General features: G+C 37.6%; 1 protein-coding gene across 3 annotated transcripts in view; it reads right to left on the bottom strand.

Moving 5' to 3' along the window:
* Nucleotides 1-7,844: 7,844 nt before the first annotated feature.
* Nucleotides 7,845-18,552, bottom strand: part of Orp8 (Oxysterol-binding protein-related protein 8) — a 39,284-nt gene continuing 28,576 nt past the window's right edge. For all 3 annotated transcript variants that reach the window (XM_085940625.1, XM_085940627.1, XM_085940626.1), the window contains exons 11-20: nucleotides 17,438-17,652; nucleotides 16,364-16,542; nucleotides 15,485-15,665; nucleotides 14,816-14,912; nucleotides 14,228-14,424; nucleotides 13,192-13,317; nucleotides 12,279-12,419; nucleotides 10,892-11,073; nucleotides 9,679-9,906; nucleotides 7,845-8,572 (exon numbers count right to left, since the gene is read on the bottom strand). In XM_085940625.1, the coding sequence (XP_085796751.1) occupies nucleotides 8,302-8,572; nucleotides 9,679-9,906; nucleotides 10,892-11,073; nucleotides 12,279-12,419; nucleotides 13,192-13,317; nucleotides 14,228-14,424; nucleotides 14,816-14,912; nucleotides 15,485-15,665; nucleotides 16,364-16,542; nucleotides 17,438-17,652 (1,817 nt within the window). In that variant the 3' untranslated portion in view covers nucleotides 7,845-8,301. The remainder of the gene's footprint in view (nucleotides 8,573-9,678; nucleotides 9,907-10,891; nucleotides 11,074-12,278; nucleotides 12,420-13,191; nucleotides 13,318-14,227; nucleotides 14,425-14,815; nucleotides 14,913-15,484; nucleotides 15,666-16,363; nucleotides 16,543-17,437; nucleotides 17,653-18,552) is intronic.

Genomic DNA, 18,552 nt, shown 5'->3' with positions numbered 1-18,552 from the left:
AATTTATTTAATACACTTTAAAGGAATATCCCTTGTTCATAATAATTGCTTTTCTTTTCGTTCATAGCACAGAATAATAAGTTATATTTTTTAAGTTATAATTTTATACGACAAAAACAACATAATGGAGTGTAAAAATTTAAACTTAAAACTAGCGTAATATTAAAATACAATTTAAAATTATACAGAAACGTAACTTTTAACGTCTTTCACAGCGGGACGTAGTAATATGCGTGGTATTATCACGCGCGTCTATCGACAACACAAGTGAGGAATAAAGAAGATGCTCGCGGACGCCTACATTCGGGTAGCGCAAAGCGGCAATCAATCGGGCGGCGTCCTGCGATCTTAGACCAGGCGACGTCTCCGCGAAACTGAGACAATTGATCAACAATCAACATGGGTAAATTAGAATTCTTCCATTCTCGCCAGAGTCGAACTGTGTATCCTAAAATCTCCGCTAACCGAGTGCATATTCAAGGCACAACTACGCAATCATCTGCATATCGTCACCTCAATACTACAACTAGATAACTCTGATTTGGTCATTGTTGGGAAAATGAAATTTAAACTTATTTTAAAATAAAAATGGAAAATTGTGATAGTCTAATTGGGAACAATTAAATAATTTTCAATTGTATGAAAAAATAAATTTAGATATTTTGTTTTATGTATTTCATTCATTTATGGTTTTATAGTTATCTAATATTTTCAAACACAATATTAATACAGTTCCCATCAACTTCTGACTTACCTAGTTTTATCATTTTGTAGAGAAGGAAATGTATAATCACATTCAATAGCTATCTCAAAAACAGTGAAAATTAAGTTATCTACGTTAGTATTAATTGAGGTGACGATAGAAATCTATTATTTTTTTCAGTTTGTGACTATACACAGTGGAGTGAACATGTATTTATTTGAAACTGACAAAGGCTCATATCAGCGCATCTATTCTATACACAAGACTGCTTTCGGCCCGCTACAGCAGCTAAATAGGGTAGGAAGGTATCGAAATATTGACACGTATTGTAACAATTACACTAAGTTAGCCGTCTAAGCAGTCAAAACTGTCTATCTCGCTCAGAAATTTATCATAGCCAAGAGAGGTGCTGTTAAAACAACTAAAGTATTGTAATTGTTACAATAAGTGCTAATATTTTGATACTTTCCTACCCTATATAGTTGTTTTAGGGGCCGAAAGTAGTCTTGTGTATAGAATAGATGCGCTGACATTGTATACTGTTTTTGTCTTTAATCGGGGCTTTTTTCTAGTGGGTACATTATATATCTGAGGTGTTTTTATGAGTGCCATGTCCTTTAGAAGCCTTTCGAGACTAAAATAGCATCTGTTTGCGAGGGTGATCCAGCAATTTATTTCGTCGCTTGAGTTATTAGTTTTTGTGACCCTAGGATAAACAAATGAATCCACAGTTTCAAAAGCATCCATTGTCTCAGTTTCGCGAAAGCGTCTCTTAATCTATAAACGCAGGCGCAACCCAATCATAATCTAAACATATATAACAATTTGAATCAATTTAATATCAATAATTATAATCTTATTCCCTACTTACAAACTAAATATTACGACAAAACAAATGTCAATATTTCAGGCTAAGAAAGCACGTCATGTTTAATAGCACTTGTTGTATCACTTCAGCTTTTGATTTCGTAACAATTAATTACGGTTACATTGTAACATTACAAATTATAACAATCACTACAATAATAATATAACAGTTACACATTTTTTTTCCAATGTAACTAACATACAATATTGCGTTATGCCGAATTCGTGCGATTTGTGTAATCTACGTCTATCTAATTGGGAATATTTTTGTTACTAACTCAAGTACGAGTGCACACTGGGCCTTGACCGTCCGGAAACTTGTACATATGTAGTTCGCCGTATCACACTTCACCGTGAAATATATGGCCGTATATTAAAGACCGTCCAACCTCTGTGGGTCGTACCTATAGTACTGACATAAAATTCGTCTAAAAACACGTTTCTTGTCGGTTTACACTTTACAGCAGTGGGCAAACTGCGGCCCGCCAGTAATTTTTTGCGGCCCGCCATCATTAACTGTACTTCTGATTATGAATAACTTTTTTATAATTAAAAAAAAATATTGACAATAGATTAAAATTTGTTTAGCAATAGTACGCGATCCATTTTCAATAGATATTATTAGTGTCCGACAGAGCTACAACTTGAGATTATTGATCTGCAGTGTGATACTGATTCAAGAGAATTGCATCGCCGTGAAGAAATCTCCAAATTTTACAATGCCCTTAATTCAGATAAATTCGACCAACTTAAAGATTATGCAAGAAAAATGTTCGTTATTTTTGGATCAACCTATATATAAGAACAAACATTTTTGATCATGAACCTCAATAAAAATTCTTTACGATCAAATATCTCCGATGCCCATTTACAAGCAGTTTTGAGAATATCAACTACAAAATTAACACCTGAATTTTAAAAAATGTACAACAGTTTCATTCTTCTCATTAATTTTTTTGTAATGTTTATTTTTCGTGATAATAAATAGTGTATATCTAAAAATGATATTTTACTTGCGGCCCGCCGCTCATTTTGAATTCTTGAATTTGGCCCTCCATCCAAAAAGTTTGCCCCCCCCTGCTTTACAGGAAGCCATCAGCAAACAATTTTTGAAAATAACCAATATATTGGATTATTTGTTAGGTTAGGTTAGGTTTTCATTCTTGAATAATTTTGCCAAAATCAGCTATGAAAATTGAATTAACGTTCATATTGAATTTAATAAAATTGGAAACCGTATAGTATACCTACGGTCATCTCTTTCCAATAAGAAAGCTCAATTTACATGTAACCACGTTGGGCATATCGAATCACGAAGGGTGGAGATAGGCTGTTTAGATTGTTGTAAAAAAAAAAACCAGGTTACTGGAAAGCTCTCAGACTCCTTCCACCATTCTGATATTCTGGCATAGATGCATTTTATTATTGTCGCAATTCATGTATAGTCAAGAGATGTCAAAGAAATACTTCTTCAATGAAGACGGAGCTCCAATTGGAGGGACCGCTATTTGAATTTGGCAAAGTTTAAATGAGAATTGTGACAGCAGTGTAAAATTTAAAACTGTCAACTATTATTGGGTCACCCCAAATTACCACAATTGAAAACAATTTAGTTTCATTCTTATAGTTCTTATGTCACTGTCAACCTGCCGCCTTACGAGTGGATGGATGTGAACCAGTAACGAAGGGCGGAGGTAGGTTGCGGAGATTTGACGTGAATAGTGTAACTAAGAATAGATACAAATTGCAGAAAAAATCTTCTTTTAAAAAAATATGACGCTCGACGGAACTTACTAACAAAAATGCATTTCTCTGACCTAGGAATTTAAAATTTATAATATTAATACTATCGACCGAAGGTACTTGATGGAATTTGAATTTAAATTCTAATCGATTTAAGTTTTGTTCTATTCCATTTGAGTCGTTTTTTGCGATCCGGGTTTCATCTTTGCGGTTTGCCTTTTGGTGAGTATACACAGCGTCTGAAGATGCCGAAAGGTGAAACCCGGGTGCAAAAAATGACTCAAATGGAATAGTACAAAACTTAAATCCATTAGAATTTTATTTGAAATTTGCTAATGAATTGTGGATATTTTCATACTTTACCACCAAACACCGGATTTAATAAAATTTTGATAGTCGAAATATTCCATTGAATCCACTGAAATTATATAGATGTCAGCTTTTTGACACTAATTTGCATGCGTAAACATTGTCAAAATGGAACAATTTAACCTTGAACAAGCGCAGATGCAATTTCTTCCGATGCGCAGGAAGACAGGGCGGATGTGATTATTATCACGGTTGCTATTCTCAACAGCACTTACATTGAGTCGATTGCATAGCTTTCTGTTCTTAACCGACGTCTTATAATCTATCAAAACTATCAAGAATGCCACAGGCGCTGCGTGCCAATGAATATTAACAGAGATGGAGCTAAGGAGATCCCAACTTTACTCTTACAACATCCAGGTATGATGCTATCGATATAAAACTTTCACCAATTGATTGTCCGCAGTCAGTTTTTTAAGGCGACTACACCGTCATCAGATTATGCAAATCGCACAAATTCAGGCATAACAATAAAACTATAATTATTATTTAATTTAACAAAAAAACACATTAACAATATTTCTGAGCAACGAAATACAAATAATTATTGTAAATTTCTTTTTAAGTATGTCGGGGTACCTAAGGTCGGACCGTGTCATGCATTCGTATATCAAACGCAGTGATTTAATAATATTATAGAGATAAACAACTCAATCCGTGTCAGCATATTGATCGGCGATATTAAATACATTACCGCAATTACAAATTCTCTAATAACATCCATTTCCCGTAGTGTCCAATTATGGCAAACTCAGTAAATAGCGTACTGCTGTTATTATTTCCGCGATATCCATTTTTCCACATAGTCAGCTATATCCGATGACGCAAACTCCATGACTCAATTATAATTATTTCTTAAATATTCTTTACGTACGTATGTACGTAATAAAAGCCTGAAATACATACGGGCCTTCTGCATACCTGGTAGTTATAATTATTTTAAAAACACAGAAATAGTAGTACACCCGATCCTCTTTTTGCACAGTTTCAAAATAACACGGTTTAAAAAAAGTACCGATTATTTTTTATTATCTTTTATTTACACTGATTTTTTGCTTTAACACGGTTTAAAAGAATAAAAATACGTATGTATGTACATATTTATCAAAAAATTGCATTGCAATGGACCGGTTGCCGCCCAGACACACATACGTACATACATGGCGCCACTAGTAAGTCACTTCGGGTTCGATACGAGAGACACGCCACGTGCTTCAGCGTCAGCGTCATTAAGTATTTCCAGCTATGAGAGTGATTTTTCGCCAGAGAAAAACAGCAGTAAACGGGCACGTTTACTGTCAAGTAACGAGTCTGAATGAATATATTTCTGTAGGCTAAATTTAATTTAAATGGAAAACTATGTACTTATTTTTATGTATAAATATTTTAATGTATAAATAATAAATAAATTCGATTTATTTTTGAGTTCAAGAATTTCGTATTTTGAGTTGATTTTAAGTAATTGAACCTATCTACCATTTTTGTATGGGCACCTTATCTTTTTTTACACGGTTTTGTTTTGCACGCTAGTCTAAGAACGTATCCCCCGTGCAAAAAGAGGATCGGGTGTACTTTTAGATACACATTACATTTTCCTCGGCATAGTAAAACAAATGAAGACAGGATCAGGTAGCGACTTTATAGGGGGACTTTTGGCAATCTTTTTCTGTTATTTTACACGAGGCACGTTCCTAATTTATAGACGCCAGCAGTTCCTAATAATTAACAAGAATATTTCTATTATTTTGTAGATACCTGAAACATTTCTATAAATTATCGTACAACACAAAAAATTATTTTATTCATCTATAAAATAGTTGTTACATAATTGTATAACACTTCGATTAAGCCTCGTAAAACTAAAATGTCAAGCGTCCGCACACAATGCGAAACTTCCGTTTACAAATACACAACACGGTCCAGTCGGTATTCACTCATTATCTTTTAAGTGAATACTGGCGAGTATCGGTGAATACTCGTATATATCATTATGTTATTTTAAGTCTATCATAATTATAACAGCACGGAAGCCGACATTTTATAAAACATGTCAAACGGCGGCGTGTTAAGACGACGACACACTGTTCCGGGACACGAGCGGTATTCGTGGTCAAACTTTCAGCAACGCTTCTGGCTACAGTTTCAGCAATATCAACACGCCCACGTAAATTACTGTAATTATCTTGATAGAATAACAATTGACATATTGAGGATTGAACAAATACAAGTGCATCGTTGACCGAGTCGAGCAAATAAACATCAAAGTAATTCTGTAAATGACATATATTACATCAAATGATTCCAGGCGTGCACACAAGGGAGGGTTCTCAGGTCCAAACTACCCTCCCCGGAAATGGAAAAAATACAAATAATTTGGGTGAATACAATATTACTTCTTCCAATTATTCGTCAGTACCTCATAACTCGAGGATATTATTACCCGAATATCAAACCATGCCTTCTCAATGGGTAGGCCTCACTCCACACGACGCAAGGCCTGCAGCCACTTGAAGACCCGTGTCACTCATAAATTGGTGCAACTATCTGGGGCATTTGCTTTAATATACCAATGCGGCATGTCTAAAAGACAAGACAGCGCAGATGACACAAACGGACACTAATGATCCTAATAATTACAACTGTTAAGCCATGCACATTTGATAGCCACCTGTGAATGCGACAGCTCGCAATATCACATAGGTGAACATGCTTAGTTATACCTGCAGGCCGGGTGTTTATCACTAGACTCAAAGCGTGGAGTGTCCGGGTATGAAGAATGTACTCGTAAAAGTACAGTGCTCCGCGCGTTAAAGCGACAAGAATCTATAAGTAGAGACAATTCAATAGATTTTGTTAATTCAGCCCCCAAAAATCAAATGGATAATTTTTCAAAATAGGCCCCCAAACCAATTATTCTGTGTGCTCGCCTGAATGATTGATTACAGTAAAACTTCGATGCAACGGAATAAATCAAGCTAATAAAGTAGGTTGTCCAAAAATTGACAAATCGGTTAGTTCATCTAAATAAATAAAGAGTGTTATTCAAAACACAAAAAATACCTATTTACATGTCGGCACGCGTTAAAACATGCAATTCTGCATAATCACGCGACGAAAAATGATTACTTTACAGACCGGAAATTTTGTCTGTTAAATCGAGGTTTAACTGTATTGTTTAACACTTCGAAGGTACAGTAATTTGCATAGGGCGTGCTAATATTTGTGACCCAAGTTTCAGCAAATTTTGCAGTCAATATTTCAGCAAATTTTGCGGTCAATGTTTTAGCAAATTTTGCAACCAGACCATCAGCGAGTGGCGAAAGCTTCAGAGAGGTCCCGAAGTGTCTCCGCCGATAATACGAGTAGTGGGAATGCAACAACGACACAATGGTAATAATATAATTAATACATTAATAATTATGATATATTTAAAAACATTAGATGGCCAATTTTGGAATAAAATTGGAAATGGCCTAGTGATTGATTGCAATACAATATTATAAAATACGACGACACAATCGAAAAGCACCGGAATTATCACCGTTCTGAAGAAGAGCTAGATCGGGCGCCAAGTAGGTATATGAATCTCGGAAGCAGTAGCATACTTTATTACGAGGAATCGTTGTAAAAGCATCAGCTTTGCCTTACTTTATAACCGAACAACATGTGTGAAAAGTTGTCAAGAAGCTATCTTTGGCGAAGTATCCTGTAGAATTAAAAACTTGTTTTACACTTTTACCTTTAGGCGTTTGAACAGTAAAAAGTCTGACCAAAAACATTCAAATTAGATACGTAGCTACAAAAATAATAACAATGTTTTCTACACAAAAGTCCATGGAATGTGTTCCAATGTTAACTACAGAATGCTTATATGTTTTCATGCAATACATTTGGATCCATTTTCACACATAAATAATATGTAGGTATACAGTAAAACCTCGTTAATACGAATCCCACGGGACCGAAATTCGAAAAAAAATTCGAATTACGAGTTATGAAATGTATGGGGGGAAAATATTAAAATTTAAAAAAAAAAATTTTGATTTTCATCAATATTGTTTACGATCATAGATGTGCCTACCAAATTTCCGGTGCCGTGTGTGTTAATGGGTCATAAAATGCCAGGATTATTATTATTACCTTCATAAAATAAGTCATTTTTGATGTTTTAAGAAAAGTCTGTCACAATTTTCAATGACTGGCTCATGAAATAGTGTACTTTATTACGATTTATTGAATATTTTTATGTGCCAGGGACTCTAAAATCATTTCGAATTACGAAATTCGAATTAAAGGTATGGTTTTATATGAAAATAATGTTCAAGGGACTTTTTTTTCACGAAAATTTCGAATTACGGCGAATTTCGAATTATCAGTGTTCTTACTAACGAGGTTTTACTGTATTATGGTATTGTGAAAACTGCTCTTAACACATTTTAACCTATATATTCACTTGTACTCCTTTAATCCTCATCAAATATTACATTTATTAAACTTTTGTGTCTATGGCAGTATTATTTATTTAATAATTCTGGCGCTTTTCGATTATTTACACATCAACACGTTCTCCTAATCTGGCACCACTTTTTCAGTTGTGGAAAATAATTTGCCGGACGAGACTATCGCCCCAGCAGCCAGTTCCCGAAGGTCTGCAGGACGTAGGCGACAAACAGAACGACGAGCGCGTTGAGGATTGTGGAAGAGGTCCGCGGCCAGGCTAGCTGCGTGGGATGCTGCAGGCTGGAGCCGTGTCCGGCCGCGTTGGACCTGTACTGCTGGCGGTGAGGCGTGTCCAGGCGTTCCACTACGGCTCGAACCCCAGCCAGTTCCGTCGCCTGCTCTCGGAGGGCGCTCTCCATCCTCAGGAGGGCCGCCGTCACGGACTGTTGCCTGCAAACGAAACAAACACACAATTTACAATACCAATTAATAATCGAACAATAGACAAGATGTCACATTCTTTATTGTCATAAGTTAATTCATCATTTCCTGGCAGTGGCGAAGGGTGGAAGTAGGCTGTTAAGATCCGACATAAATAGTGCACACTAAACCTTTTCTGTCTTACTTATTCGTTTTCATTGATCTAAGAATTCAATTTGCAGATGGTAGCTGTTTAGGTATGCTATGGGTGATCCGACAAAAACAGTGCACACTTTATCAGCCATACTTATTTATTTTTGTTGAATTAAGATAACATATTACAGATGGTGATGGTAAGTTTTTTAAAATTCATTAAACCCTGCCTAACCAAACGATAATCGATAAAAAGTAATCTTCTAAAATATAAAATATCTAAAATTAAGTATAGTTTAATGACGTAATTTTAGATATTTTAATATTTTTTGACTATTATCTACTATGGCTTGGATGGCAGTGTTTAATTGAATTTTAAAAACTAACAAACACTATCTACACACTGTAGGCTGTGATGGATGGACTGCGCCATGGAAGGTTTAATTGAGAAAGCTCGGCCAAAGCAACTGGAGAGTGTCAGCGCTGGATTGTTCAGGATGGAGAAAGTTTTTGAGGGAGGCCAAGACCCGCCAAGGGTTGTCATGTTGACATTCTTTATTCAGCATATTATACAATTTAAAACAGCCTCAGAAACATACATATTGAAAAAATCAAACTGTACATCAATCCATCGCAACCTGAGCGGTGAACTTTACCGATTAGGTAACCAATAGAATTATTGTTAATCATGCAGAAAAACTATCCACCTAAAGTGTTCAAGAAAATGTAATATTCTGTATATCAGCACCACTGAAAACCTGCTGGCAAATAAAATTCACATTTATAATATAATATAGGCTTTATCCAATCTTCCAATATTTGACTACATACTAGTAAAATAAAAAATGCTGTTTGTCTGCCCTATGTATAAAACAAAACAATCCTTCACACATAATTAATTGCCATACAAAATTTGATTCCACCGAGTTATTGCCATAATATGTTAATGAACAAGTCGAAAAGAAACTAAAAACAACACCAACCCTTGTGCAACGGGCGTCCTCCTGTGATGCGAGTTCGTGGAGTCTGTCTCCGAAGCGGACCTCTCCGTCTCCAGCAGCTGTATACCTTGCACGGCCTGGATGACCCCTGTCTCGCTGATGATTCCGACGGGCGGCATCAAGAGTAGATTGCTGCCAGGCTGCCGGCGGAGCGTCCTAATCACAAAGTCGCTCTCGTACTCCAAGATGTCCGCCGATTCGTCCCACGGCCTAGCGACAAAGACAAATAAATTACAAATCAACGTTCAATTTATATTCCTTGTGATTCCTCAATAATAGAACCGAAGATACTAAAATTCCCCGGTTTCGGCAGGATTATTTATTGCAACCTTTATTGACATAATAACACGTGCATGGATTTACTGGCATCAATAGTGTGTAAATTAAACGATCGTGATAACAACTATGATGACAGACGGTTATAAATAATGTTTTTTTTAACTTTTTTGGTTTTCTTCCATACTATGTTCCAAATTCTTTGATGTGGCAAAATATTAAAGCTGCAACTTTATTGGTCACAAAGTAACGTTAAAAGATACATATCTGCATCTGACCAAATGTGAAAAAAAGTTGATATGGCATTAAGATATATCTGCTTAAAATGAAAGATAAATAAAACTTTTGAGGTTTGTACTGGGGTGCTAATTCCGCTTATTTTGATATGAAAAACTTCAAAAAATATCTTTAAGACCAACTCTCGTCAGACTGATTTCAAAACTTTGTTTTTGCTCTCCTGTAAAATTGTGTAAACAGTAGTTATAAACGTTTGTCATCACAATACCAAAGTGCTGACTGTCTCGCAAATCTCATTCTTCAATCGTGACATTCTATTTGACAGGCTATGATAATTGGTAAACATCAAAGTGCTCTGCGCGTTATTATAGAAGCAAAATTAAAATTGACAATGGTAGTTTAATAAAACCGCATCAAGAGACATCAGTGGCGAAGGGTGGAGGTAGGCTGTGATAAGTGGTGTGAAAGATACAGCAGAATATAATATGTACAATTTACATCAACACTGTGCGCTTGCTAATCGAAAGGTCTATGGATCAATCCCGTCTGATGTCTTCAATTTTTATTACGTCTGTCGAGTAAAGCTGTTCTAGAGACGAGTTTTACCAGGATTTTTAACGTCACTTGAAAAATAGCATAATATGAATTTAACCGAGAGAGTATTACAAAATAAACTACTCACCGCAGATCGGGGTTGATGTATTGCCAGTGGTTCTGGTGCGACTGATCGTGGTCATCTTGGAGGTCTTGACCGGAGGGGCTGCCCTTCCTGAAGTACCTGGGCTCCCACTCCTTTCCCGAGTTCCCCCTGGCCCTCTCCCTCTGCGCCTCCTCGATTATTGTCTTCTCCTCAGTAGCGGCGATCTGAAATTTTCAATTCAATTCATAATTCATTATCTAAAGAGACATCAACGATATCCGTGGCAGAAAAATACCACGGAGAATTGAGGTCTTTGGGATGCGACTGTACAGGATGTATCCTCTAATTTTCTTGAACTAACAAGGCGACAAATGTTGAGGTACTCAAGCGAATTGGAAAGAACTGAAAAGTTCCGCGTGGAATTGACACCAGAAAACTACAGTACAGTATTCCTCAGGGAATATAATATAATAATTCTCGAGGGTTAAAGATTTTTTTTTCAATGGTTACGTCTATATCATAATATGCATTTAAGTTTGTCATGTAAACGAATAGAGCATTCAATATTGGTGATATTATGTTTGAGAACAACCAAGCAGGCTCTGTATTTATACAGTTTTAAGACTTGATTGTCATTAGGTCGTAAACTAGATCTGGCTTCAGAGTCTAAAAGCACTGACAATCGCATTTTATTAATCTGTTCTGTAGCATTACCTCATCACAATTTCCATACACAAGGCTGCTATCGAGAGTAGTTTATCATATTTATGTATTAACTGTGAAAACTGTCTATCTCGCTCTAAAAGTTAACGCAGCCAAGAGAGGTGCTGTTAAAACATAGCACTTTTTGGCAGTTCAGACTGTTAACTTGTTTTTAATAAACTATTTTTTTAATTCAATAAATAAGACACAGGATTTGAGAATGTAACATTCTATACATTGAATATACATAATTTGAAAACATCTCATGCATATATACACACTAGAAAAAATCATTTTGTAGAAAAAAATACGACAACTGACGGAACTTGAACCTGTATCTGCTGGATTCGCACCAGTATGCTTTTTCAATTAAGCTACGGGCATCTTAGTTAATTACGACGACTTTAAATAGTATTTGTTACATGAAATGCTTATCTTAACTTGTTGTTAACTTATTGTAAGAATTAACCGCCTCAATACATAAAAATGATGATAGACTACCCTCGACAGCCGTTGATAACAGCCTTGTGTATAGAATAGATGCGCAGGAACGTTGTCAGTATTGTATTCCCTCAAGAGTCAGGACCTATTGGTGGTCATTACACATTATACCCAGCATACACCTTTTTACACTGCTTTATCTTATCAAAAGTTCGTACGGGCAACGTCTTAACTAACCACAAAGTCTGTAAGCATAAGCCTGTCTAGTATATTGAAAACATCTGACCTGGTCTTCATTGGCGATGGCCATGGACACCTTCTGCCACAGTCTCTGACTCTCGAAGTCTCCCAGGTGGTTGGGGGCGATCAGCTGTCTTCTCAGCCGCCTGCCCTTCAACTCAGCCACGTCCAGAAGTACCGACTCCTCCTAGAGACAAAACAATAGAATATAACATACAGCAATTCCTCATCAACCACCGATTTGAAATGATGCATTCTTTTTTTTGGCATAGAGTTTTGTCTTTCATTGTTGTACGTATTGGGTGCCATGACCAGGGAGGCTACATCATGAAATAGAACCCCGATTTTACAGTCTCATCCTTTAACAAGCATCCTTCACCACTGTAGAGGTTGTATAACCCTACAACAGTCATGTTGTTATCTATGGTCATTTATAGACCATAATTATGCAACAAAACACAGTCGTCCTTGAGCTTTCCTAAAATGTAGTCGACACGTGTCACTCATCCGTGTCTCTTTTAATATCTGATATTATAATTTAAACCTTTACAGTCAAACTAGAATTAATATAATGTATTTCGTAGTGCGGTATTACCGAACTTTATTACCATAATATAAAATCAAAAAAATACCAACTCGTGTTTCCATTCACCACTGCCCGAACATATGTCACACACACATACGACGTAACCATTAGAACAATATACGAAACATCGGGGGGAAGATCAACATCTTACAACATCCCCCCGATACCGATACCACTGATGTATTATATGGACATTTATTAATGTTCATAATACAAAAGTCTATACATACATACATTGAAAAATCCATTTTTAAAATAAGCATGTTAAATTTTCAAGACAGAATTCCTATGAGCCCATATCATCGAAAATCCATCCCGCGATCGACCAACGGTCATGCCTGATATAGAGAAGGTTTTTCCAATATCGTCTTACCTGAGTCCTGCGGTCTTTGATGTCTATCCGTCCGTCCCAGTGACCCTCGATAGTGGCCAGCGTGTCCTTGTTGTGGCGGATTCGTCCCGATACCATGTTGATGCTGTCCGAGCCCCCGATGAATGGCTGCAAACACAAACAACATTAGAGACACTGATGCAATGAAAATTCGTACACACCGTGACAGTGGAGTCAATTCCTGCAATGAACGGCCTGGCAGTGAAAATGGGATGTCTACACCAAGGGCAGGCACACATATTTGTTCTTTCCAAATGTTCAATGGCGACACCAGTCAGTTCTTGACTGGCCACGGTGGATTGGCTGTCAAGCTCTTTGAGCTTGGACTTGTCACCCGACCAACATGTCCATGTGGCAGAAAACAACAGGATGCAAGCCATATCCTCTGGGAATGTCCGAGAATGTGCTCCGAAAGTGAAAAGATGCTCAACCCAATCCAGATCCAACGAGCTGTTGTCCGATGGACCTGGTCACCACAAAGACCAATTTTATTGCGTTTAAAAAATTTGTGGTGTCTCATATTGTGGACGTGAAGATCTCTTCACATAGTTTTTGTACGTCCGTGTTGTTTTTGTATTATATTAAAATATACCATTAAACTCATTAATTTTTTGTTAATTCATCACGGCACTTTCATGTCAATCGGTAAACTCAGTCAAAGTTCACATGCGAGAGTGGCGCCCTCAGTCTTGGGTGTCTGCTCATGAGACATTACCAGGGTAAAATACTGCTGATGCTTCATACCAAGCATAGGGCCTCGCAATACGCTTGATTAAGACCGAATGTGGTACAGGGCGGGTTGGTTTGCAGGGATCAATGTTTATGTTGTCGTCAAAGCTCACATGGCGTTTTTGAGAATGGCCTACAGTCATGGTGACATTGTGAAAGTTTTCAGTGTCGTAGAAAATTTTCTAAGCCCAGCAACAGTGGATCTAAAACACATTGAGAGTACAATATGTAATTTTGTCAGACGCAGGATTTGAGCCGCACCCACGGCTTCAGAGCAATCAATACGCACCTTCAGTTTAAACTCGATCTCAGCCGTGTGTCCGGTGTGAGGGCATGCGATCGTCACCCGTCCTCCCAGTTCCATAGTGAGAGTCCCGACGAGTAGCCCCTTGCAATGGGCATACGGAGAAGTGGCGAGGTATGTTTCTCCGAGGGGCAGAAGGGTGACTCTGGCTATCCCGTCCAAGATGGCCGACGTAGAGTTGCCTGAGGAAGATTTAAATGTATAATTATACACTGCAACGAATTTTAAAAACTAACTGACACCATCTGTAAATTGTAGACTTAGTTCAATGAAAACAAATACGTATGATTGACAAAAGTTTATTGTGGACTATTTATGTCGGATCTTAACAGCTTCTTAACCCTTCGCCACCGGACTCATGGCATCACACATTCCTCGAAGAAGAAACAATTGCTGAACAAATCAAATCACACAGCGGTAGTAAACTTCAAAAGGTAGGATCGATAAATAATTAAGTCTACTTCCGTATATGTGGCAGCAAATGCACAGAAACAAGAGAGATTGAATCAGCTACGAGAGCGTAGATCATTTGATTGGTTTAGGTTGATATAAAGTAAAGTATGCCGTACTGACCATAGAATTTTGACTTTGCCAGGATGCTGGCCTCGATAGCGAAACCTTCCTTTCTGTTGGAGACGTAGAACGCTGATATCGGCGGATGGTGAGACACCTGGAAAAAACAAGAAAGAACACTGAACAATTGGAGCGCTTTGTGCATTCAAGGTATCCAAGGATACGCCGGAATATGATTTGCTTGAAGAACAGCCAAGCCGGGTTGAAATTCTCATTGGGCATCCGTAGCACATAACCAAGCCATGCGACTTTACTCTCAGCATGATGAGAGGCTGTTTGGTCCACTCTCTTATCTCCTCGTTGCTCCTAGAGCCATACACCGCACATCCATTATCTGTCACAGACATCTATTCTCGAAGCTCAGTATACGGTTGCTTTGAGCCTTCATAAGGTGCCAAGATTTGCATCGCCGTGAGAATGCAAGCATCGAATAGGCGTCATTTTGTTTTAACTTTTAACTAAAATAGCGAGCTCTATTTACAAAGTATCGTCTCTCATAATGTGCACCCCTAGTTTAAAGCTATCGACACGCTATCGAGCTATAGACTATTCAAGTGCACATCGCAAAGGTTGGTGGTTTAACCCCACCTGAGGGTGTTTTCCTTTTTTACTTCAAAAATACTTTCTATATAATATAAGAAAATAATCTGCGTAACAATAGAGACAAACCTGTTCGGAGACGTAATACGTCCTGGTGTCGGACTGCGGATGCTGCCAGCAGCATCTGAAGGTCTCACCGAGCACGGGATTGTACGGCTTCTTGAGGCCACGCGGTTTGCGGTAGAGGCCGGACAGATACCACGTCACCACTGTCTTCATGCGGTCAAACGGATCCTGGTGTCGCCACGCACTGAAACATGTATTTGTATTATTCATATCAGTGGCGGAGGGTGGGGGTAGGCTGTTAAGATCCACTATAAATAGTGCACACTAAGCTTTGTCAGTTTTTCTTATTTGTTTTAATTGAACTAGGAATACAAATTGCAGACGTTGGTTAGTTTTCGAATTCAGTTGAACCCTGTGTAAAGTTTAGTGTGTACTATTTACGTCGGATCTCCACTGCCTATCTTCAACCTTGGCCGTTGGTTCACATTCATCCACTCGTATTGCGGCAGATTGACAGTGACAGAAGAATTATTTAATTGAAGAGTAATTTAGGGTGTCTGCTTATTATGTCATGGGGTCATTACGAGACCCAGGTTCCAATTCTGGGTCTGGCAAATACACATATTGTTTTTCAATTTGCGTTGAATAATAATTGGATGCGTAAAAACAAAAATCTGTTAAGTGGAGGCCTATATGATTCTATTAGGATCGAACATGGTCAAAAGAAAGATGAAGAAAATGGGGTGTACTAATAATAGCTGACAGTTTTAAATTTGCTGCCATTTTGCAGTGGTGTCACTTTCTCGTTTCAAATCATATACACAACGGATTGTACAGCCCATAGTAGACCATCTAATTGGAACTCCATCGTCATAAAAAGGTTTCTTTGACATCTCTCGACTGTAGATGAATTGCAATAATAATAAAACGCATACAACTCACCTGGCCAAAATATCAGAATGGTAGAAGGAATCCGAGAGCTTGTCCAGGAAAGACCTGGGCTCCAGAATGAAGGTTGGAAGCACCACCTTAGACAGATCCATCCCAGGACGGACCTGCTTCACCAGGAACCACAGCAGAGACTTGTTCTCTTCCCCCAGTTCTTCCATCACTTCGCCAGACTGGAAGTAGAATAAATAGGCCATATTATTTAGAGTCCTGTCTTGGAAGGGTGCAATAAATACTAGAACATCTATCTAATACAAATTAAAAAAACCATTTTTTTATTCAACGATTAAGACACAAGATTTGAGAATGTAACATTCTACATATTGAATATACACAATTTGAAAACATCTCATGCACACTAGAAAAAATAATTTTGTAGAAAAAACTATGACACCCGATGGGGCTTGAACGTCTGGTAGATCCACGCCAGTATGCTTTTCCAATTAAGCTAGGGGTGTCTTATCTTAGATTTATATAATATTCAGTATTTAAAATGTTACATTCTTAAATCTTGTGTCTTATTAGTTCGGGGGTAGTCAACCTGGTCCCTACCGCCCACTAATGGGCGTTCCGGCTTTCATGGTGGGCGGTAGGGGTTTTAAAAACATTTACAAAAACTCTAAATTTTATTAAGTACCCTACTTTATAAATCACCATTACTGTGGAACTGGTGGGCGGATAGAAAATTTTACTACTAACAGATATACAAAAGTGGGCGGTAGGTATAAAAAGGTTGACTAGCCCTGTATTAGTTGAATAAAAGAAATAGTTTATTAAATTATTAGCAAGTACATTATAAAAACCAAATAATGGAGTGATCCGCGACGTCGGTTAGTAATTAAGGAATTAATTGATACCTACCTTAATTTAATATACTAAAACCGATAGCCAACATTACTTAGAATAATGTTTTTTTTCAACATCTTTGGATAAAACTGTACAATAACGTAATAGTACGGACTTGCTTTTTTACTTTTTGAACCGATTTCTAGGGTCTCATATAAATCGATTAAATGTGGACTTTCTCAGGGTATACGATCAGCATTCGAATAACAAAACACCAGTCACCTGTCCCACGTCGTCGTTGAGCTCGTCGTCATACACCGCGTTCAGTCTTGCGACGACACGGTCTAGGATAACCTTGGAAGACAGCCCCCCGGAGGGATCTCTCTGACCCGAAGGCATGATAAGCGGCCTCACGGACCCGTCTAGCTCTGTCTCATCCAGGGGCTGCTGGCCCCCTCCTTCCGAGTCGGACTCAGTTATGTCGGCGCCGTCTAAATCTGCGGAAGAGACAAAAAAAGCAGAGGGGGCACTATTATAATTGCTACTGTGGGGTAGAAGGTTTATAGCCTAGTTTAGCATATACAGAGAATCAAAAAGGGTACTTTAATACAGTTATCTCTCTCATCATTTAAGGGTGAATGTGCCATGTAACAAATGAAAGTGAAGAATTTGGGGTAGTTTTTGGAACTAAGTAGACTCTGTAGGAAAGATGTATACAGTCAAACTTGGTTATTACAATCACAGAAATAGCGAGATCTCGGATGTAATGAGGAAACATTCATTGACATTTTAGTTTATGATTTTCTCCATACATTTATTCACTTTTATAATGAGCTACTTCTCGGGTATGCCGAGCAAAACTGTTAATGTGTCGATCGTTTAAAAACAACAACTGCTTGTTAAGCGTCAAATAAATTATGGTGCATGTCGCGGACTATTACTTGACGTCACGGGAAGCTGCCACTACGGGAAAAAAGTGTGTAATGTCATTTTTCTTGGTGTTTAAAATGTTATCAGACTGATGCTCCCATCCTGTAGCACATTTTGAACCTTTAAACGAACATTGTCAGTAAGCAAAATCTGCCTATATCACCAGAACAACAATGAGGTCACCTCACGCTTACCGCATTGCATCGACACCCGCATGATTCTATGAACGTTTATTTATCATTTTCTACATGCCTACATTCTACATTTTCGATTGATGTCAGAATCGCGTGTTTTTTGTTTTTAGCGGTTGGCACTATATATTTTCTATAAGAATGTTGTCTATTATCTATGGTCTGCAGGTTGGGTTCTGTTAAAAATATTATCTATGGATGCAATATCGCAAGCAATTTTAACGTGTAGAAACTGTTCAAAATACTAATGCATTACAGTTGGCACTCTCCATCTTT

The sequence above is a fragment of the Rhyacophila brunnea genome, unplaced genomic scaffold, assembly GCF_057557595.1.
Source record: "Rhyacophila brunnea isolate RB1 unplaced genomic scaffold, BYU_Rbru_1.0 scaffold_13, whole genome shotgun sequence".
In the NCBI taxonomy this organism is placed as follows: Eukaryota; Metazoa; Arthropoda; class Insecta; order Trichoptera; family Rhyacophilidae; genus Rhyacophila; species Rhyacophila brunnea.
Note: the sequence above shows the minus strand (reverse complement) of the source record. Positions and strands in the feature narration are given on the sequence as shown.